This window comes from Fringilla coelebs (genome assembly GCF_963513975.1).
Source record: "Fringilla coelebs genome assembly, chromosome: 1".
NCBI lineage: Eukaryota > Metazoa > Chordata > Aves > Passeriformes > Fringillidae > Fringilla > Fringilla coelebs.
Genome location: NC_140028.1, coordinates 38,802,748 through 38,825,933, shown reverse-complemented (window position 1 = coordinate 38,825,933; position 23,186 = coordinate 38,802,748). Strand labels below are relative to the sequence as shown.

Genomic DNA, 23,186 nt, shown 5'->3' with positions numbered 1-23,186 from the left:
TCTGGCTTGGAAAGCAAATGCAAATGCCTTGTTAGCAAAGGTGAATTTTTAGAGAAATTTAGGACATGGAGCAAGTTCATGACTATGTATTATCAGCCAGTACTGACAACTTTTGTGTATACAAATTTTGTAGATTCTTGCAATTCCATTCAAAAAATTTTCATTTTAATGCCACTTTGCAAAGCAAGATATTATTATTGATAGTCAGATCTCATACAATACAAAAGGAAATTTTTTCTCATGCAATCAACAGTTTATCTGCTCTCTTTGTATTCCTCTATAAGCCTGGAAGGCACAATACCATGGATGGTCTGCATCCTCAGAACTCGTAGGAAATGTATCGAGAATCAATTATCTAAAACATTCAGAATAGGGAGAAAAAAAACCAAACAAAAAAGCCCCGTATTGGGATGGTGGACACGGCCCATTTATTTCCAGTAAAAAGAAGGTATATCTATTTTAGCAAAATGAAGCTGTGAATATGGAGTAATGTAACACACTCAAGTTCACTTAATCTAGCACGTTCAGCACAACCTGGGCTGCTTTACGTTTCCTCTGACAGCTCCCCATCACAGTCAGCACAAGGATAACGGCATAAGCTACAATCATATTTTTTCTAGACATGCCTGCCTTTTGTTTGCCAAGTGTGACTCCTGAAAGCTTTGCATTTCACTATTTCAGGGTAGTCACAGGTTTGCAGACGGATCTGTGGACAGCGATGGACATCGTTGCTAGCACAAATACTTCTTCTGCAGTTTTCCATCAGAAGACTAAGCCTATACTGCCATGGTTTTGGAACTGCAAAATTAAAGCTAATCTAAATATCTCTCACTATGCCAGCTTCTGGATGACTCTCCAAAAAGAAAGTAATTCCCCAGAGAACTGAAAAGCCCCAACTTACTTGCTGCATTGTAGGTGAGTGTAAAGCAGACTGGACCTGCATTGGTAGCTGGTTTCCAATGGACTGCTGCATTGGGATCGGCTGGTGCTGCTGGATGTTGAGATGCTGGTGCAGAGGGGGGCTAATCTGAAGCGGTGGAGGAGGGGACACAGCCATGTTTGCTATGGAAACAGTCACTGGCATTTGGTTGTTGGGCTTGGGCGCTATGTTCCTGGGGATATTGGCATGCATGGCGGTGATGTGAGGATTCATTCCTGGTTGTTGGTGGTAGTGGGAGCTGAGGTACAGTGCAGAGTGAGCCTGGGCAGGCCCATGAAACACTGACTGCTTTGAATTCATCATCTGAGGTTGTGGGGAGGCTTTAACATCAACAGGTTCGCTGTAGCTCTGTTGGAGAAAAGAAAAATCAGAACATACTTAGAAGTTACCAAATATGGCTGGTTTTCCCCCCCGAAGTCTAAGTGCCACACCACAGGCAAACATTTTTCTGGACCATCAAATTTCCCTTGAAATGGAGTTTGGTTATTACTCTAGAAAAAGAATTAATCCCTTTTCTCCTTGCACTTTTGCCTTCAACATTGTAAAACAAAAAAGTCATTTAGGTCCTTCATTTCAGGTCTAGCCTGGCATTTTCTTTATCCAAACTTGGAACTGCCATCACTGATCTAATATCTTACACAACCAAGGCAACCAAGCCTGACACATTTTTTCACATAAGCAGTCACTATTATTGTCCTCAGATTTCATGGCCTAGTTGAAAGGAGAATTAGGAGGGTGTGTTACAGCAAAACTCTGTAGTGATTTTTGACATGCCTTGTTTTTCCATCTGCAAACCATGGATAACATTTTCAAGGTCTTTTCCCATATACATTGATATTGCTAATAGTTATTTATCAGTTAGCTAACATGATGAAGAGGCTAAACCCCATCCTCAGCTGTTCTGCTGCATGGAACAAAGACACTAGCTGCTGTGCCAATGACTTTATTTTGAAATATTTTGTGTTGGAATGCTATTCATGCCATCAAACATATTACATAGGCCATGCATAAAGAGAAATAGGAATACTCTGAATAATTTCTCTTTTAGCAAAACATGCTTTATTAATCCAAAAATTCTGTTTAAAACGTATAGCTACATAAATGTTAGCCTGCACTAGATATAGGGAAGTTATCTTTAGTCTAAAGTCTAAAGCTAGAAGAATACTACATAGAATATGAGAAACTGCAGTTTTCAGAATATTATGGTCTGTCCTGATTTCTTAAAGTTACTAATAATAAAACTTCTCCATTAATGAATATGAATTTTACTATTAACTTTTTGTTCTAACATTCATAACTTGCTACATTTGGTTAAATTCAATTTACTCAATTGTTTTCGTACATTTATTTTCTTAGATATCTGGAGTGCTAACTGTGTGCTCAAATTAATGAGAAAAAAATAAAAACTAACATATGCTTATAGGTGGGAATCACAATTTGAAGTTAAGTCATACTGGGATTGATAGTCAGTGAAAGGTGAAACATGCTGGAAAAAAAAATGGCAAAAAAAGTGTCCCTCAGGAGAAAGTCACTTTGTCAAAACAAGGCTTAAAGAGGAATACAAGCCCTTATTCTGTGATCTCCATGTCATGTTTGCTCAGTTTACAAGTCAGAGTAAGTTTCATGTTTCTCTCAGCACTCCAGGGTCAGTGAAGTCTATTTGTATTCCTTCTGAAGGATGCACCATCACCAACAATCCATTGACATGAGCGTTGCTGAAATTGCTTCATTATATGCGATGATGAAGATGAGAATGATAACTTCCTTCTCCCTGTGTGTAACCGCAGTTCCATTAGCAAAAAGCCCCTTGTTTTCTCCAGTAAATGAAGGAAAATTAAATGAATATGAAAAAATTAATGCAAATCTCTGTCTCTGTGGATCTGCCTAGCTCTGCTTGCATGTGGGTGTACACGTGTGCAATATATTATGTTCATGTTTCCAGGATTCAAATGCAGACATAAAAGCCTGAAAGCAGCTGAAAAATCTGCCATTATTTGGATTTTTTAATTTTTTAAACACTGAATTAATGTTCATGAAAACATGGGAAGAATTCCCCCCCCCCCCCTTCCCAGTTATATTTTTAGAACACTCCTGAGTGTAGAAGCAATGACTGGCAGGTTTGCTGAAATTCCAACAATTCAGAAGGTTTGTTAATTAGCAGCATGGTCAGGACTCCTCTTGGGTGTCCCATGCTTATTACACATTACAGAAGGTGCAGGCTGTGCTCTTTCTTGAGAGACTTGGAAGTTTTACTGGGAGCACAGTCCCCTCATGGAAACAGTTTGTGTTTCCATGATGTAGCTGGCAGGCTCTCTGTGGTCCAAGCAGGGATAATTGCTCCTGAAGTGTCTAAGGGCAGATTGGCTAAACTAATCCTCCTGGAGAGGTGAGTGCTGCAAAAAGCCTTGGCTGACATACTGATACACACTTCTGTTTCATTTTTAACTACAAAGATGCTGCCATACACCCCTTTAACAAAGAAACAGGGGACCAATCTAATTACTGGACAATTCTGAGTTCACACATAAGTGGCGGATGCATGGCCCACACTGATAAAATTACAGACATATAGACAGTACAATTTGATACTTTAAATGCTGAATTATGTTAAGAGGAATTGCAGAGTCTTTGGTCAGAGAAAAATAACACTTATAACACCTCTGAGAAGAGCTCTGCAAGGTGATCAAAAAGGAGAGTTTCAGTTGTCTCAAGCTATGAATCAGCTTTCTATATGTTTCACCACCTCTGGATCCAGTGAAAAGCACAACACTTCGGTTTAAGACCAAGTATTTTGCTGTAACTTAGGATGCTTTAAGTCATATGTGATCTGAAACCAAATTGTCCAGTATCAGTGGAAAACACATCAATATTATCAGTTACTGGAATCTTGATAAATGAACCCATTAAATGCCATTCTCCAGCATACTGCGCTTTCAGCTTTTTTCTGCAGCTAGGTCAGAAACACATATTCTGTAAGAATTGCTGGGCCTAATAAAATAGGTGATATAAGGTACTTCAGCTTTGTGATATCACTCTGCTGTGAAATATAACAAGAAGCATGTATGACACATAGCTCACACTATGATTTTGGGCCCAATTGCTGCATTCATAGACTAGAATGGGCATTGCACTGGTCCAGTGCAGTATCAGACACTCTTAGACAAGGACTTTTATAATGGGTAAAAATTGGAATTAAGAAAGAATGGATTTGATTGTCTAGTAAGGGCTTCAAATGCACAGTTACATTCCCTACTTTGCAGGTTGGATTTCAGCCAATATTCTCTTGACTTATCCCAGGAAAAGAGCACACAACTTAAAAAGCTCTCCCAAACCTCTAATTAATCTGTACCAAACCAAACCAGACAATTTACACCACTAATTTATAGGATGAAGTTCTAGGACAAAATTCAGATACATGCAGTGGAGACCAAAATGACAAATCCATATAAACAGGCCACCAAACACTGGAGCCTAGCAAATCCTAAAAGTCTTCTACTAGGCATGTAGTGAGGACATCTTCCATGACAACTAGCTGCAGAATGGTGGTGTACACCCACCACTAGAGGGTGACAGAATATTACATTTAGTTAATGGCAGGTGGTGGTATTTTACACATCCATTAGTGAACATTCACTAGAGTGACAAATTAGTTTTTCATAACAGCCCTTTATGCTCTTTGAGGGGCCTATACTTGTTCCAGAGAACAACTTGAAGCCTTACTGTAAATCTTAACATTCTTCGTAGTCTAGTAGAAGGATTTCCTATGGACCTCTCTCCCCTAGCATCATCACCTAATACTATCATCTAAATTAAATTTAAAAAACCCCCTAAACTCAGAAGGTGAAGACAAGGCAATGGAATGGTACAGAGAAAGTAAGACTGCCCTTTAGGCACAACAGAAATCCCCTTCCCACCCTCTGCCCCCCAAAAAATCTGTTGTTTTACTGAAACACAAAGAAAAAAAGGGAAGAACATTTTGAAATCCCAACAGAAAGATAATGAAAGTAGAAGAGATATAGGAAAAGGGACGGAACAAAATAAGTACTACTGTAATTCTGATGATAACAAGTATAATTATATTGGCTAAAATTACTGGTGGTGCAGGACCCTTGGTCCACAAAATTCTTTTATTTGTATAATATTTTCAAGGTAGTGTGTGATGATGCAGATGAGTGCGGTTCTTAACAGAAAGCATTCAGCGTAGATGATTTTGCACAAAGTTCAGAAAGTGGTGGATCAAGTTCTTCCCCATGATTTTCACCAATCTCATGACTTCCCTTCCAATTTTGCGCAAATAGAGCTTTTCCATGCACCTTTATTCCCCTACTGTGTGCCAAAACTCCTTGTGCTTTATTGCCAAATTAAAGAATTAAATTAGGAGTAAGGGGTTAGGCATTGCTCACTTAGTTGTGCTATTCTTTCCTGAAGGGAACTGCCCTGGGACTGGTGGTCATTCTTATCACACTGCACTCAGACACAGGGAGTGTGTCTGCTCCTTAGAGAAAAGAGACATTGGGATTTCCATCACCCCATTCAACTCACTCCTGTGGTTGAGAAATTATTTTTGGTAAAGACATCCTGCTCAATTCAGCTGTGTTATTAAAAAAAAAAAAAGCCTAGACGATGCCATTTTGGCATTTCCACAGCTCCCTTTGGGATATAATTTGAAAACTTTGAAACACTTTGAAAACTCACACTTTAAACTCTCACCTATGTATCTGTGTAACCAAACAGCTCTTGAAACCTACACATGGGTATTGGTTCTCTGTCTAAATTGTGTCTGCCTTCTGGCTACTGTTGGAGATTGTGATCCCATTTCTGTTGGAACATAAACATCCATGTGGTTGAAAGTAAAGCAAGGACGTGTTTTAACAAGACAGTATTCTAAGGGCCTGATCCTGAATTTAAAGGAAAATCTATTATTAATTCAAACAGAATTTGGATCACAGCCCAACACTGTTACTGTTACTTAAGTATTAATGTCTGGATGTCCATTTAATTTTCATGAAAACCAGGTAGGATCTGACTAATAGAGGCTGAGAATCATTCCCAGTTGATGATGACTACTTTTGACCTCTGATCCATAAGAAGCATGCCTGGAATGTACAAGTGCCTATACTTATTTCCATTGTTAACATGTTAATGCAGTTTTTGTTAGAAATGTTGCCAATAAGTAGGACTACATAGATGTATTCACAGATGATGTATATGGATATTTTCAACTTACATAATTTATACATTCATATCCAGAATTCTTTTCTACCATAGAATAATATGTGGGAATTAAATAGATTTTTACAATAATTTCACTCTACTATGAAGTGCTCAACTAATATTGCTTCTTGCAATGTGAAACTAAAAAGTCAGTGCTGTCCCAAAGAAACCAGATGTTCTATTTAGAGAGAAAAAAGGGGTTTTTTCTTGTTCTATTGATTTCAGAAAATTAATGATCAAAGCCTTTCAGTTGGAGCAATATTTCAGTTGTTTACAGATGAGATATTATCAAAATACTTCTTTATTAATAATACCAATTAAGCTCTCCTTTGTAGTAAAATACTCAGCAAATACATTCAGAGCATTCAATAAATGTTCTTGGTATTACTGATGTGTCCTTTAAATGTATGCTGAGAGACCTCCTCAAGGGCAAAGTGAGCCTTATGGCCAAGATGCAAAAGTGTAAGCAGCTTTACTTGTGGGCAAACACAATATATTCCAAATTCAGAATTATTATTTTTTTTTAACAAAGCCATAATGGCGTGACATAGTTCTATTTTAAATGAGAAACAGTTGTTTCTCTTTCTATAAGAAATGGAGGTCTGGCCTCCTCTCTCTACAGACTGGAACATGCACTATGTGAGGATTTCAAAGCCTGGAAAAGAGCTAAACCTAATTCAGGTTTTACATGAATATGTATCATGAACCTATGTGGTTGCCACACTGTCCCTTTCCATGACAGAGCCACGCTCACACCTGGTGACTGGTGTCTGTCCTTGAGCCATGCTGAGGAATTTAACAATCTTCAGACCCTGTGGCCAGAATGAAGGTTACATTCAGGAAACAGCAGTGATGATGTCAGCTGGTACCAGGATGGTCCAGGCTGTGCAGGCTGTGATCAAACTTAGGCAGGCCTGACTCAGCTTAAAAATGAGTTATCTTCAGTACTGTGACATTAAAGAAGCAGATAGAAGGAAATTGGCTGCATATTTATGCAGCTCCTACAAAGCTTACCTAAGCTTAAGTTTGCATCTGCTGTCTTTGCTGTCTCTTTGGTGGAAAGAGCATCTTGAATTGTTTATTCCTTCCCTCAGCTTTTCTGTGTTCACATAATCCTGTCTGTTTGTAACATTTTTGGACATTTTAGGTGACTTCCAACCCCAAGCCTGTCCTTGAGAAGAATCCCTTTTTCTAGCCTGCGTGGGCCCAGCCATTTTATTAATACCCCTGTGAAGATGCTTATGAGAGAATGACTTCTCTCCAGCACTGCTTTCTCTTCCTGCTTAGCTCTTTAACTCCTACAGAGATCCCTTTGATTTAACTCTATCCACTCCAGTGGATAACTCATATGCATATTTGCAGTGCAGCTGCCTTCCTACCTAAGTCACAAGAGGATCTTATCAAATGACATTTCCTATTTTGTTAATTCCAGTCACCTATTGCAATAACAACATCTGGGACCCCAGAGAGTTCAGAAAGCTTTTTGACACATTCTTGATGTTTCAGAAACAAAGGAGTAAGCCATGGGTTGTCATCTATAATTAGTCAAGGTGGCTCAGAAGAACATCTTCAAATCTAAATATACATTTTGTCATCATCTACAGGGGATTGTCATGGATTCATTTAGGATATGTAAGTAAAAGTGGATGTTTTATGAATGTAACCTGGGTACATGTGATAAAGGATATGCAGCTTTAATTTGATACAAGTGTTTTAATTCCCCAAATGGAAGCACTAGGCTAATAGTGAAATCTAGTTTTATTAACTCACTTCAAAAATAAACACGGTTCCTCTTCAAATCAAAATCTGACTTCCATCAAGATCAAGACATTTTTGCCACTTTTTCGCGGAAATTATGTGAGAGCATCTCTCAGTTTTTGCACTGCGGAATGTAAAGCATCACATGATTTAGCCTCAATTCAAATTCATGGCACTAACTTAAATATAGTTTGCTCTTTATTTTCAGCTGCAGTAGATCATTGGTTTCCTTGCTAGACAAAAAAAAAATGTTTGGACTTGTGCTATGATTAGACAATTCTTTTATAAATACACATTTACTTAGCAGATACTCTGATATATCATATATTTGCGCATAAAGGATTTAATTAACGATTCTTTGAAAATTTCTGACTGCATCATAATAATTCCAGAAATAATGAAAGAATGAGGTATCACAGAAGCAAGAAGTACCTGCTTTGGAGGCTTTTCATTATAGTTTTTCTATCTAGCAATCCTAATGGAAAAAAGTAAAAGTTTATGTGTACGTCATCACTCTTGGACTGTTTTTTTTGCTTTAAGAGAAATACTGCCATATGCCTTGTAGCACTTGGAGCTACCAAAAAAAAAAAAAAAATCATGCATCAAACATAACTGTATTTTTTATTTATTCTTTCTCTTATGCTTTCACTGAGAATAGCCTAACTGGTTCATGAAATTCCAAAAACATCTGCATGGACTAGGTCAAGATATAATGTAGGAAAAGCTGTAAAAGCTGTTCTCAGAAGCAGGTGCCTCTTTGCCAGCAGCAGAAAGGATGCTGCTCTCCTTGCATGCAATAGCCAGCTTGTTAAAGCACTGACCAGGAGACAAGACAGTTCAGTCACTAACTCTTGTCAAGAGATATTAAGAATTTTATTCCCAAAGAAATGTCCTAAACCCCAGCAGCTGCTTATTTCAGGAAGGAGTGAGCCAGGATACAGTGCCCCCCTACATCTGAAGCTTGGCTGTGATGGAGCTATGCAGTTACAGAAAACAAATTGTGGAGAGAGCACACCTGCACACACACATTTATTTAGGAGTTGGGAAATGATTGATAATTTTTGGTTTTTTATATGTTAGGCAAGTGCTCTCGCACATGCATATATGAAATTGGAAACTAATGCTAATTTTATCATTTTAGTTTTGGGTTGTTTTTGGGTTTTAATTTTGTTTTTGTTTGCTTGTTTTGTTGATTTTTGTATTTATTTTTTCTTTATCATGGTCTCCATACTGCTTTTTACAAGAAGGTCAAATGTTTTCATTTATGTCCACTGCATTTTTTAGAGACTTGAATTCCTTAGGCTGATTATTTTTATTACACCATGGGTAATGTAACAGATACTTTGGGTCCCTGGAACTCTCTGGTTACAAATTGCTGGGCTAATGGCATTCAGGCAATGTCAGCCTTACAGATATGACCTTTAGTTTTCTTATGAACCACAATTGCAATATGATGGACTAGGAAAAGCTAAGTCTGCCAGAAGTTTCAAGAAGCAATTTTACATGTCCAAAGCATTTGCACTGTTCACAAAACTGAAAAATGTCCTATGTGTTCACATCAAAGTCAAATGAGGACATCACTTTGACTTAGATATAGCATCAGAGTTTTGAAATATGCCTGAGTATTTTGATATTGAATAATATTCCCCTTGCTGAGAGGTTTTAGCTTCAGCCATAGTCACTAATATAGATCTTCATGAAACTTGAAATTGTGTCACTACACAGAGAGAATTAAAGATTCATCTAGTAAAAAAGAATAAAAAAGGGATGAGAAATCTTTTTTGTACTACTGAAACAGATACAGTTGTACTGTTACAATTAACACACATGTATGTATCATGTAAATACACATAAATATGTTATGCATGCTGAATACATAACATGTATATATTGTTTTATAAATATTCATAGATGAACCTATGTAATATATGAAAGTATTAAACATTTACCCATATACATCTGTATTAAATATATATATTTGAAAGATGCAGCAAAACCTCTAATGTCAGCCAGAAAAAAGGCTGGTTAAGCTAGAAAAAGTGCTTGTTTTATGAAAAAAAGTAAAATTGCAATTCACAGCATTTTATGTAATGCTGTACAAATTACCAGATACCAGAGATTGCATTTCTGGACCTGAATAGTACTAAAAGTTGCAACTAAGGGCAAATATAAAGACACTTGTTTACAATGCAAAGGCTTAGTCAGTACTATAAGCAATATGGCAATTTGCATAGCAGAAGATATAATGCTTTGTTATGTGTTTTTACTTTACCTATCAATTCTTACACACATGAACAAATTCAACAACACACATTAATTTTAAGCTATATAAAAAAGGAGAAAATACAGGAAATATACTAAATTATTGGGAATTAATGCATACTGACAAATTTATACAATCATGTGTTTACCTTATTTACTGGGTGGTAGCCACACAAGCCTTATAAAGACATCATGAAAGCATTTGAAAGTGTACTAGAAATGGGCTGGCAATCCCATTACCAGAGTTGCTGGTGACACTTCCACTCTTTTCAGCTATGCTCTTGTCAAATAACGCAGTCTGATATGAGACACACTGCGAGTGTGTGTGACCTCTGTGTGTGTGTGCCAAACTCCAAACAGAGCTGCTCAGCTCTCTAAACAATGAATGGGGAGGGGAGGGGAGGAGAGAAAAAAATCAGAATAAAGGGGCAAGGAGCTGAGTGTCATGGAGAAGGACACTCTCTCCACCTGATGCTCCACGTCCACCCCGTAGCTTGGTAAGAACAGCAGTGTGTCTGAATTTCATAATTCTGCTGTCAGGCAGAGGCTAGGAAGTGTCCTGGCAGTAGGAGTTGTACCCTGTTCCTCTGCAATCTTCTACTTTGACTATTCTGGAATCTCAAATGGCCAAGGTGGGTGCCATGAATTCAGTTCTAAGTCTGGACCACTGAGGTAGAACATGGCATATGTCCAGTGCTTGCTTTTCAGAAAAGAACTGCAAATAAATGCAGAAAAAACATGCACAGACTCTGATATGCTCACTAGTTTAAAAACCAGTAATACTTAATGAAAAAGGCAGCAGAATCAACGTCAAAAAGATAGGAAACAGGAAAAGCAGCTGCTCTGGGAGGTGTAAGGCACCTGCTGAGCTGGACAGAGGGGACATGAGCAGAACCCTTGCCTCCTTGTGCCTGCCTCTTCCTGCAGACAGAGACCTCTAGGAGGGGATATGAAAGAAAGCTTGATAATTGGATAACATTTGGATAGCCAAAGCATATCCTGATGGGATATGAAGCATAATTGAGTATCTCATAGCTGCCACCCCAATGTCATTGGAGCTCCACTATGAACATGAAGGTCTTAATATTGTCCAAATACTTTGAAGCAAAGACGTTCCAAGGAGAATGCACAAAATTAATGAGAACCTGATTTTGCAATTATTTAATTGTGTTTGAAAATATGGATTATATAAACTTCCTGCTCCAAAGTATTAGTCAGAATTTCTTTACACCAAAGCACTGTTGGGACAAGCAGCACTGAAAATTCTATAAAGCAGCAAGGTTAAACAACATGCAGTAAATATAACTCAGGAGGATCCAGGGTGAATACCTGCTTACAAATGTGAGGTACCACAGAGTGAGGCACAAAGCACAAAATATATCTGTGAGTAAATCATAAATATGGCAGTAAAGAATTTTTGGAAAAAGTGTGTTACTTTTGGCATGTCTAAGCTTTTGATAATAAGGTCTTGGAATCTTAATAATACCATCTAAAAGTAGTTTTTATGGACGGTAATGTAACAACATGGACATAAAAGACCCCATTGACTCAGAATAATCTTAATTATGTATTATATATATTTTCTCATTCTTACGGGCTTGTCCAAAAAACTGCAACTCTTCTGGTGCCATATAAATATTTAATAATGATAATGTAGAATATGCTGTTATTATATTACAAATGGTTATTTTACATCCTTATTCCAAAATGGACTTGCTTTAGTTACATGCCAGCTCTTTTAGATTCATTGAGTGTGTTCATGGGAATAAGCAATCAGTACTCAGCTTCATTAAGTTTATATTTTTATACTTTCCACACTAGAGGAAAACATTACATTATGGGCAGAATTTAAATAATTGCTTAAAAGTTAAGAAAATGCTTCAGTGCTTTTCTGACTAACAACAAATTTGAATATTTGCACTAATGGATTCATGCACTGAACTGATCAACAGTCTTCCAAATTTTTTTCTAAAAAACAAATTTCAGAAAATGCAATAATATACTCTTTTATCGTTAAAACACCAAAAAATCACATTTTTTTGTATTGTGCATTTAAAAATTAAGCCACATAGAGTGTTACATAAATAGTCCATGATGTGCTGAATAATGCTAGACAAGTTATTTTCTCAAATGAAAAGCTGTGTTAAAACTTGGAATATTTTGAGCTTTTTAGACCTATCTTTTGCCAATAAGCAAGGTATTTCAAAAATATTTGCTTGTGTTCACATGGTACTCTTTCTGAAGGCAATGATTATTTCTGGAACCAAACAGTCCTAATACAGAAATGAAAGGTATACTGTAAATTGCTTTAATTAAATGCAGGAGTATTTTCAATAGAGCTAAAAAATGGAAAGTTATAGGGCACAACCCCCAAAAATGAATTAGGTGGCAGCCATATTTCAGACTTTTAAATTCAGACCAAACACTGACCAAATACAGAGATAATGCAGAAGCATGCATGAAAAGTCCTTGCATGGCTAATCATATAGCAAACCCCCTGAAAAATTAATAAAATATAAACAGAGTAGTATTGTGTGCAGGGCCCCAAAAATATATTGAAACTAACCAAGAAGTTCTTCTCATGTCCTATATGCCAGTCCTTCATACTGGGCTCTTTACCTCTAAAATTCATTTTATTTAAGTAAGCACAAAATTTATCAAAATTTGTTTTGATAGACCCAAAACAAGTGGTTCTAACTGGTATGATTCTGAAGTTGCTCAATGGGTTTTTTACACTGACATAGTACAGTTATTTCACATTCTTCTGCATTGTAATGGACATTTAATGTAATAGACATTCAAAAGTCTATTAAAAATTCTAAAGAGTCTACTGCAAAATTATGGGCACTGAGAATGTTTGAATAAATCTATTTAGAAAATTGCTACTGGCTGTATATTTCATGTGCTCCAGTAAAGAATGTTCCACCATTGCCTTAGTGGTGACCTACACCATGCTCACAATGGCTTGCTGGACATAAAATGGAAATTCACATTTCTTATGAAAATCTGCAATATCATCTGAGCTTGACTATTTCTGTCTTGTGATTGCAAGGTAAAAAGCAGTACTGAAAAAAACCCCACAAAACCAAACCCAGGCATTTTGTGCATTAATATATTTTTTTTCCCTTATTGATAGCACAGTGGCTGCCTGGTATGTTTGTTATATGGAGGTCTGTTTACCACTACCTCCTTCCCCTGTTGAACTTACATGTTACTCCCAAACTGAAGTGCTGTCTTGATGACCAGGAGGGAAAGGGTGCCTTTATGTGGACAGATGACTGTGTTTATTGAGCATTTGCAACTTAAACACAAGTTTAAGGTGATAATAAACAAGGCTATTTGCACTAAATACTGCGGTGCTCAGCTGAAGATGGTTTGCAATATGTCACTATATAGATGTGTATATGTATGTATATACATCATGTGTTACCTTGGATACAAGGCTTGCTCTGTAGGCAGCTAACTGCTTCAGATACTCCTTCTTGGCAGCTTCGGTTTTCTTTTTGTATACCTAAAAACAAAGAGTGGCACATTGGTAAATTAATCTGTTTTTTTTTAATATATCACTGGTGTGTCTCTATGTCTTTCTAAGTAAACAGCCTTTCCTCCTCATATTGCTTACAGAGTGAAATAATAAGCATCAAATATTTTAAAGAAAATATTATTCCAACTGTGAAACACCTTTTAACTACCAGCAGTACTGAAAAAACAATATCCCTCATAGCACCTCAGGTTTAATTGCCCAAAGTGAAGCGTGGGGTGTACTTTCAAATGGGACCTTTGGGGATGGGGGAAGGTGGGTGTGACCCTCTCCACTCACTTCCACCTGTGAGACCAGTTAAAACCCTCTGGGGAATATGAGAATTTGCAGAAAGACATTTGAGCTAAATGAAGGAGGAGATGACAGCACACAGATTAGCCAAAAGAATTCCTCTCTTCCCTGGGTGAACTGTTGGGGGCAGTCAAAGAAGCCCATGGAGCTGCTAAGGATAATAAATGTTAGTCATTATTCCAGTCTTGATCCCATATCGGTCTAATTAACTTCTCAGAAGCATGGATCTATTTCTGTACATTTCTCTCAACTCACCAAATTATTTTAAATGTGGCATGTGCACAATCTCATAATAGATTAAAGACCTTGGAGAATCACTTCAGTTTTGCCCAGATTTCAGGACCAAGGACTATCTGCAGGGTTTAGCCCTACAGTAACATGATGTTACAAAAGCATGTGTAGATATTTAGGGTTGAAAGCTCTCGGGAGGAGAACCAAGTTCTGACCCATGGAGCCTAGCAAATGACTTGCTGTTAGCCATCTCAGTGACAGATTTAGGAACAACTCAACATTTCTGTTTGCAACTATTGTCATGAGTTTCTCATTACTTCATGTTTTGGTTTTTTTCCTGAAGGGGCAGATTTAGGAGCCATGCAGGCATCTGGGCTTCATGTAACTAAGCAGGACTGACTCCTCATCTTTCTTGTTGAAAGAAGTTTACAAAACACCTAAAGGTTTAAAAATGAGGGAGAAAAATAAAGGGAAAGAAAATTTACTTTTTTATTGTTGTTATATTTAATGAGTTTAAAGTCACGTGCCAAAGGTTAATCCCCATGTGGACAGATACTTGGGGTTCATGATATTGCAAAAAATGAAACTGCAGCTTTGTGTATCTGTTGTCCACTTCTCCAGCCAAATGCACAACCTGGGCACCTGTGGAAAGCCTCCACGAGGAAAGTAAATACTGTCCACCTTCCCCCTCCCATTCCTCACTGCCTGCTTAACTGGGCTATTGATTCAAAGCTAAAAGACAGGCAAAGCTATTTTGGAGGACAATTTTGGAGAGTTCTTCTCAATTCCACAGCTGAAAGCACACATGAATGTCTCCTCCCTAGAAAGATAAACTTTATGGAACTCTAAAGTGTTCTCTTTTGATCTTCCAATGGTTCAGTAAAACCTGCAGTCCTGTAATGGAGAGGACCTGGCAGCACAGAGTGTACACACAGAGGACAATACAGTTGCAGACAACAAAGTGGTAATGTCAGGCTGGAAGGATCCAATACAAAACCATTTTTAAAAAGAATGTACTGGTGAAACAATTTTTTGTTTCACTAAAGCTTTAGTTTCAGACACAGTACAAATCTCAGATACAGGCTGGCAAAACTCAGAGGCTGCCTAAAAGGATTAAAGACTTTGCTTCCCAGGGAAGCAAAAGATCATAATGGAAACAGAGAAGTCTTAGGCTTCTAAAATTGTAAATATAAAGACAGAGAGGGAAAAAGATTGGTTTTAGCTGTGCAACTGTATCTTTGCACCCTTGTAATTTCTCCAGATTAGGATAAATACGTAGTGTTTGTTGATCTCCTATTGTTCTGCAAATAAAAAAAAAAAGTAGCAATTTGCTTCTTAAGTTGTAATCATTTGCGATTATTAGGGGAATTACTATTTGTTTTGAAAACAAATAAGAAATTAGTCAGCATTCTGGTCCTAGCTGCTAAAATTAATTCAGCTTGACCTACAGAACAAAGACTAAGTTATACTGCTTTGTATATTGCAATGCCTCTGCATCACCCTGATAGCCAACTTAAAAAACAGAGCTGAACAACAAATTTTACACAGAACAATGTTCTTCAAAAGATCATGTATCTACTGCTTCCACATTGGGTTTTGTTTTGCATTACACAAATATAAAAATCAGACACTCCTGCTGTGCACTTACAGTCACAGCATGATTGAAAGAGTCCTCCGGGACCTGACTTTTCCTGCAAATAGTCATATTGCACAAGGTTAACTCCATAATATGAAGCTAACAACAATTCTGCAAATCTTCATCTAAAACATCACTACTTTATAGAACCATCATCAGACAGTTGTTATTTAATTATGTCCTACCTGTGCATCTACCATGTTCAGTGTGCACACTGCCTTGCCCTCTTCTCTTGAATCTTTTGGTGAATTGAATAATAATCACATGAACAACATGTCTTCCCTGGCAGAATAAAATTTACTGATTTAACAGAAAGTCACTACAGTAAAAAAGTCCTTACTGGGTGGGAAAAAGTTTTACATTACCCCAGCCTGCTTTGAATTTTGCATTGGCAAGAATGGCTCCTGCAGGCTGGCTGGTCTGGATGGTCATCAGCTCATCCCAGTTTGTCCCTGGAAAAGCACTGGTGTGTCCTCTGAAGACAACAGGTTGTGCTCCCACTATGTCCTTCCCAAGGTGCCCACTGCTTAGGTTAGCATACAAGTAGGGTGATGATCCTCATGCTGGTTTTGGAAATTGATTGGCCTAGACTAAAAATTAGGTAAGTTCTGCCTCTCTGGGGAGTAAACACTTGGTAACATAAATAGCAACGAAGTCTGGTCTGGCCATCAATATTTTTCTCTGAAGGCAAATGTGGCCCTGGCAGTGGTACCAATTCACTGGCTCTGTGCTGGACTGGACTTGCACTGGGGGCTTATGAAGGTAGGGCAAGTGGGGAGTGTCTTCAGCATGTCAGCAGTACCTCCAACAGGTATGAACAAGTCAGCTGCTTCTCTCAAACTCTTTAAATTTTTTTTCTGCAGCTGTAAGAATTTTTTGGCCCTCAGACTTAAATAGTTTTGTGTTGTTGTAAGTATAAGACTTGTATCTTTGCAGCACTTTTAGGGAGGAAAAAGACTTGTGTCATCGTTCAAGTGTGCTCTAGAAAACAGCTGAAGGTCTTTTGAGCTTCATGCTTAAACCAGTGCCAAATTATCAAACACATCATATCCAATAATACCATTAACATTTTTCCTATATCATAAAGCAGGGTTCTGTTCTCTTGCTTATCTATACTGTTTAGTGGGAATATTTAATTTTATTTATAGCATCTTAGAAATCTCCTATAAGGTCATTTTCTTGTCCTCTGTCAAGCAAGCAACAATTATTAAATGTGTAACTTGACAGGAACATATAGTTATGGAATTAAGTAATTTACATTTTGCTTTAATTTGATTAACATGATAATTGAACGTCAACTGATTGTCACTCAGGCAGCAAAGGCCCATTCTGATTCAGCAGCGTATTTGCGTCCTTACACAGTATTTTATTTTCTATATTGTCCCCGTTGTGGAAAAAAAATGAATGTTGGCAGAAAAAGACATAATTTTGCATATGCAGGGTGGGTCAATTTAATTTATTCTTTTTCTCTTCAGCATGTTACAGAAACCCCAAAACACCAAGACTGCATACATTTATCTATAAATGGAACTTGCTGGCATTATTTTCCTACCGTGCTTCACACACGTAAATGCAGACAGCATAATACACAGGTCCTCATTTAACTGCACTTCCAAGGTAGCTTCAAGATCCCTAACACTGTACAGCACAGCGTGTAAACAGGAGCACAAACCTCTACTTTGTGCATATAAATATAGACAGAGTATATACAATATAAATGTAAGTATAAATAGAAATGGAAATAACAATAGAAATATAATCTATAATGTATACTATATAATACATATTATATAATATATAATGTATAATGTATACTATATAATATATAATGTATATTATATATTATATAATTTGAATTAGGCCACCAGGGAAAATGAATGCCCTGGGCTCTCACAGGCTGGCACCAGCCCCCAGGCCATTGCACCAGCAACCTCAGTTTTCCTGGGCTCACCATATATGTGGGCCACCAGAGCTACTACAGCCTACAGCAAGGACAAGGACTGCACTCTTCTTATTAGCAGTGATACACGTCCCTAAATTGAATGCACCAAAATTCCATTTGGAGATAGAGGGGTGGCAAGTTATAGGAAAACCACTCACAAACACTAGATTCACCAAATTAAAGCCACTGTAGAACTGTGGCACTTTTGCTTTATTCTGCCAGATTCTAAGCATGTTTTATTTTATATATTTTAACTGCTGTTTAGTTCTTGTCTTTTTGGATCATAAATTCTTTGAGGCAGGCTTTATGTCTCATGTGCTTTTCTATGTGTTCTATAAGTTCATTACTTTTATTTATTTAGTTGAAATATACCTGTGATGTCTTAAGCCAGGATTTTGTTCTGGTTAGCCATTTTTTCACAATGAACTTCCTCCCAACTTGCTTGTGGAGGATTATCAACACGTCACAACAGAGTAAGCAGTGGGATTACTACCCTACCACTTGTTGCTTGCAACCCTATTGCCTGAGGGGAACAGATCTCCCTTCCCCTAGTCATCACAAGAGCCCAAACAGGCACTCAAATGTCTGCAACCACATCCAAAGTTTTGACTATCAGATGATAATGGAAAATTATAGTCTATAGAGTATATAGACTATAGTCCCCTTTGATTCTAGAGATGGTACTAGACTTGGAGACAGTGAACTAAACTGACTCATAATTTTAGGAGAAAAAGAGACTTTCAGAATTTGTGTTTTATGGAAGTCTGCAAAAGCTCTGTGTCTCCTAGATGATAAAGCAAACTACAAAGAACCATGCTACTTCCCTGGCTTTGCCTAAATAGATGGTACGAGGATGACAAAGAGAGGGAATTTTTCTCTTTATCTTGTGGATAAGCAAGTTATATTTGTCTTTTTAAAATGATGTAAAAGTGCCCACATTTGTTTTGGCAAAAGTGTTCCAGAAACCCCACAAAACAGTATATGCAAAACCAGTAAATCAAAAAGCAACGTGACTGTGTCTGTATTCTTGGTCTCTGCAGTGTTATATCCCATGGGAGTGTCATTTTCACGGACTATAGTTACAGGAATGTCATCTGATAAAATACAGTAGGCTCCAATCCAGAATTAAATTCCACATTCAGATTGTCATTCCTGGCCCTAAATATGTTGGCTCATAGAAAAAGCTTGTATTTTTTTCCAAGTGGGAGACATATCTCTAGTTTTAATCTCCTGATTTTGCAGCAAAGGCACCTAGAGCTGCACACACTCATCTAAAATACGGAGAAAGATATTCCCACAGCAGTCAGAAAAAAAATCCTCAGAATTGCTTAATGGACATTGAAATATATTACCATTTGATTTTCAATCTAAGTACATACAGTAACAAAGAGGCCCAGGGCTGGCTATACGGCTCAGTAGTCTCTTTGACTGTAGACCATGGAAAAGACACTGATGACATATTAGAGGCTTAGGGGAAAGAATTCTGTCTTTCTGGCATGTGGGGGAGAGATCACAGGCCAAATCCAACTCTAGCACTAACAACCAGACTCCTGGAGAACACTGGAAATCGCAGCCATTAGTGCCAGGCCTAAATTTGACCTTATAGTCTTGATGCTTTCAGCTTACAGGAGCAGGACTGCACTCTTTATCAGAAGCACGCTGGATGAAAGTTGAGTACAAAACAAGTGACATTAAACACATGATTTATCTGATGATTATTTCCACCTGCTGGTAGGCTTTTTTTTTTAAAAAAAAAAGGATGTGAGCTTGAATGGAGATATAATAATTGGGCCTAAATCCAGTTTTGTATGCAAATGGCATAAAAGTCATCCTCCTATTGAAGTCAAATGTATGGCTAAAAGCTGGGGAAGAAGAATAAGCTGAAAATTAAGGCTATTATTTATGCGCATTGCTACAGTGGTACCTGAAACCCAGGGTCCTTTTTACCCATCTGCTTCCAAGTACAATAGGAAAGTGGAATTAAAGTCAACATTTCATAACTCAGGGGCCTTGTGCAATATTTCTCTAGGAGCCAAGGTTGTTTTGTGCTGCAAATGGATGTTAGAAATCCACCCAGAGCAGGGGGTGTCTGGTGTCCCCTGTGACTTTACAGAGGGCCTGATACATCTCCCCTCTGACGTCAGTGGATGTCAAGGGGTTCAAGGACTGGCTATGTAGAAGCCAGGGTAGAAAAACCTGAAGATATAAATTTACTTACGTGTAAATAGACATGAGTTGTGTCTGCACATAGTATGTGCCTATTATTGGCCCATTTGTGTTCCAGCTCATTAAGCCCAGATGCTTTCAGAGGAAGGGAGAAGAAGAACACACCAGGATGAGGATCAGTTATTTTGAAATCTTGACACCCCAGTCTAGATCTTCAAAGGGTAGAGATGCAATTTCAATATAGGAATGTGTAAAGAAAAACAGTGCATCTCCCAAACACTCCTAAGATGCAAGACTGGTGAAAGCACATAGGTCCAAGTAGCTGGGAGGAGAGATGTAAAGTTGCTGTCTGTTGTGCCTATTCCAGAATCCATTCTGCTTATAATTCACTTTGGCAGCGTGCACACACAGATGTGCCTTCTCTTCCTATTCTCATTTACAAAAATAAAACAAAGCTAAACCTTGTGTGGTTGTTTATCTACTAAACTGGAGGTACATTCTCATCCTCTTACAATTGTGTTAGTTATTCCTCGGAGATTGCTTCATTAGCATGGAGCAAGGAAGGGTTTTTAAAGGGAGAATAAGAGAAAGATAACCAAATGTCTGTGTGAGTACATCTGCATGTATAAGGGAAGGAATTGAAAATTTGTTTTAAAAATGCTACTGACTACTTTGACCTCATGGTCTGTACATCTTCTGAAGCTGTTTCAGCAGCCAGTCCCCCGAACTGTCTGACATCCTGACACAGGGCACCCCAAATGTGTAGCAATGCAATGGGGACACAATGGCTCTTCCAGCCATGGGGTGGATGATCTCGTCTGTCATGTCAAGGGATGGCATGCCATTGCACCCTGGCAGGGAGGATCTGGGTTGGGTGCTCCCAAAGGACAGACAGAGTCAAGACCTCTTGAAACACTGATCTTGGATTCACTTTGATCTGACTTGTGATGCCTCACATCATGACAGAAGCTGTGGAGATTTGAGGTGCTGGCCAGCGTTACTTGCAAATCCCCTCCTGATCTACCTGGTCATCCCAGCAGTGGATAATGTGCTGCTATGTCTAAAACATCCCTGAGGTCAAAAGAGAAACTTATAGAACACTCTTTGTTATTTTTCATGCCCAAATCAGTCTGGGTTCTTCTAGAGACAAAATAAAAACCCCTGAAAGCTTGGGGGTTATAGTGAAAATGGTAACAGCATCAAAAACATTGGCACTAATGTACAGGGACTTAGTTTTACAGAAGTATTGGTAACACACAATCCAAGTTCCATTAGATATTAAAGAATAAACTGCAGCTTTTATCTAGTGGGTCTTTGAGCACCAATGAGGAGTAAATGATTTGATTTTGTGAGCTCAGAGGATTTGTCAGCTGCCTCATAGTATAATTCTGGCTCTTCATATTCCTGCTGCTTCTAATTTAGCAGGACAGGCTCATAATTGAAGCAAATTAACTATTTACACTTGCCACTTCTACCAGGGGAAGAGGACACATCAGCAGGAAAGAATGAGTGGGAAATTAAATTCTTCCCACTTGTGTCAGATCTGCCCTTATATAAACACATTAACAGTAATTTCATGAGGCGTCAACCATAGGAATAAATACTGAGGGATAAAATAATGAGGTGTTGCTATTGAGCTGAACTGTTGCAGCTAATATTACTGTCTATGAATTATGCAGCCTGAAAGAAAGCATCTGTCACAGCACTCAAACAGTCACTTCACCTGCTTCTTCTGATTGCTAAGTTTTGGGTGAATCCTTCCTTCTCCCAGCTGTAGGACCAGGGCAACATTGAAGCAAACACACAGGAACATATATACACACACACACACAAGTATGCACACTGAGCTGTTCATAGGAGGCCAAATTAATTCCCACTAGAATTCCAGTTAAGTCACTGGAGTAACACCAGAGATTAATTTTGTTGAATGTTGAATAGACATTCAATTCCATTTTTAGAATAACAGAACATTTATTAAGGTCTTTGGCTGAAGTTTTAAAGTTACACTAATGTAAACAAGAACATTTTGTTTGTAATTTGCCACATCTATTACAGCTTTACTAGGACTCCAATTAGAAACTTAAGGTTCATTTAGTACATGCACATCTGGTACTGATTTAAAATTACTTTCCTTTTTCATCTAAGGACAGAAAATGACCTAAATAGCCGTTTTACCCAGTTTCAACCAGTGTTCTGTCTGAAAGCCAGTGACTTGGCCATTTAGCACGCTGATCCCTTTTTTCTAGGGGCTCCTTATCTCCCCTTTGCAGCAAAAAAGTGTGCAAAGGGCAAAGATGTACATAGACAAGCTATAGAAATGGGATGCACAGAAGTATAGCACTACAGAGAAAACAGTGTTTGTGATCATAAGAGAGGAACTGGAAAAGTCACTGAAAAAAAATATCCCAGTGCTATGGCTACAGCATTGAGGAGAATGTACCTCAACATACTACTGCTCCAACTACCTACTGTTCACAGATTTATTAATCTGAACAATTTTAGGAAGCATTTACAGTGAAAAATGAAGGAAAATGCACAGTGCCTGCTTCTGATCACCTATAATTATTGTACTCTATCCAGAATTTAAGAAGTCCATGACAAAGTCCACCATGACCACTGAACTCCCTTTAACTTCTAGACTCTGTGTAGGTAGAGTTGGACAAATAGAATACAGGCACACACCAGCATTGTTTGCAAATGGGCTTTTTACACACAGAAATTAATGGGAACAAATGATTCAAAAATTCAAATATCTTCATGTGATAAAATAAGAAGGAAGTACACTGGTGTCTGCTTTAGTCTAATGAATTGCATAATTCTCCTGGTGACAGTATCAGAGTGCAATCCATTTTAAGCATAGCCCTCCCTTAACTTCAGTAAGGCACCCACCATCAGGTGGTTCATAACACCATTTCCTTTTTTGTCATTCAAATCCTATTTTCTCAAAAACACTTTCCTAGTTCTTCACAGTTTGAAAATATACATCTGGTTATAGCACAAAGCTTTTCAATATGCCAGGTTATCAAAATTTTGTTGCAAAGTCTTGGACATCTATTGCCCTTAGGTCATTATTGTGCTGAGTTTCTATACTTTTATTTATTCTGTGGTCAATCTTCAACAATAAACAAGACAAATGCATTTCAGAAAAAAATGGCTCAGATCACAGCAACAAAGAGGATTTCATTTTAGCATGAAAACATGAGGC

The 23,186-nt window shown here is 37.9% G+C and overlaps 1 protein-coding gene across 1 annotated transcript in view; it reads right to left on the bottom strand.

Moving 5' to 3' along the window:
• Positions 1 to 23,186, bottom strand: part of TOX (thymocyte selection associated high mobility group box) — a gene marked incomplete at its 5' end in the record, with an annotated part of 216,294 nt that overhangs the window by 10,858 nt on the left and 182,250 nt on the right. Inside the window, 2 exons of the mRNA XM_084205341.1 lie at positions 902 to 1,288; positions 13,605 to 13,685. Coding sequence (XP_084061467.1) covers positions 902 to 1,288; positions 13,605 to 13,685 — 468 coding nt within the window. The remainder of the gene's footprint in view (positions 1 to 901; positions 1,289 to 13,604; positions 13,686 to 23,186) is intronic.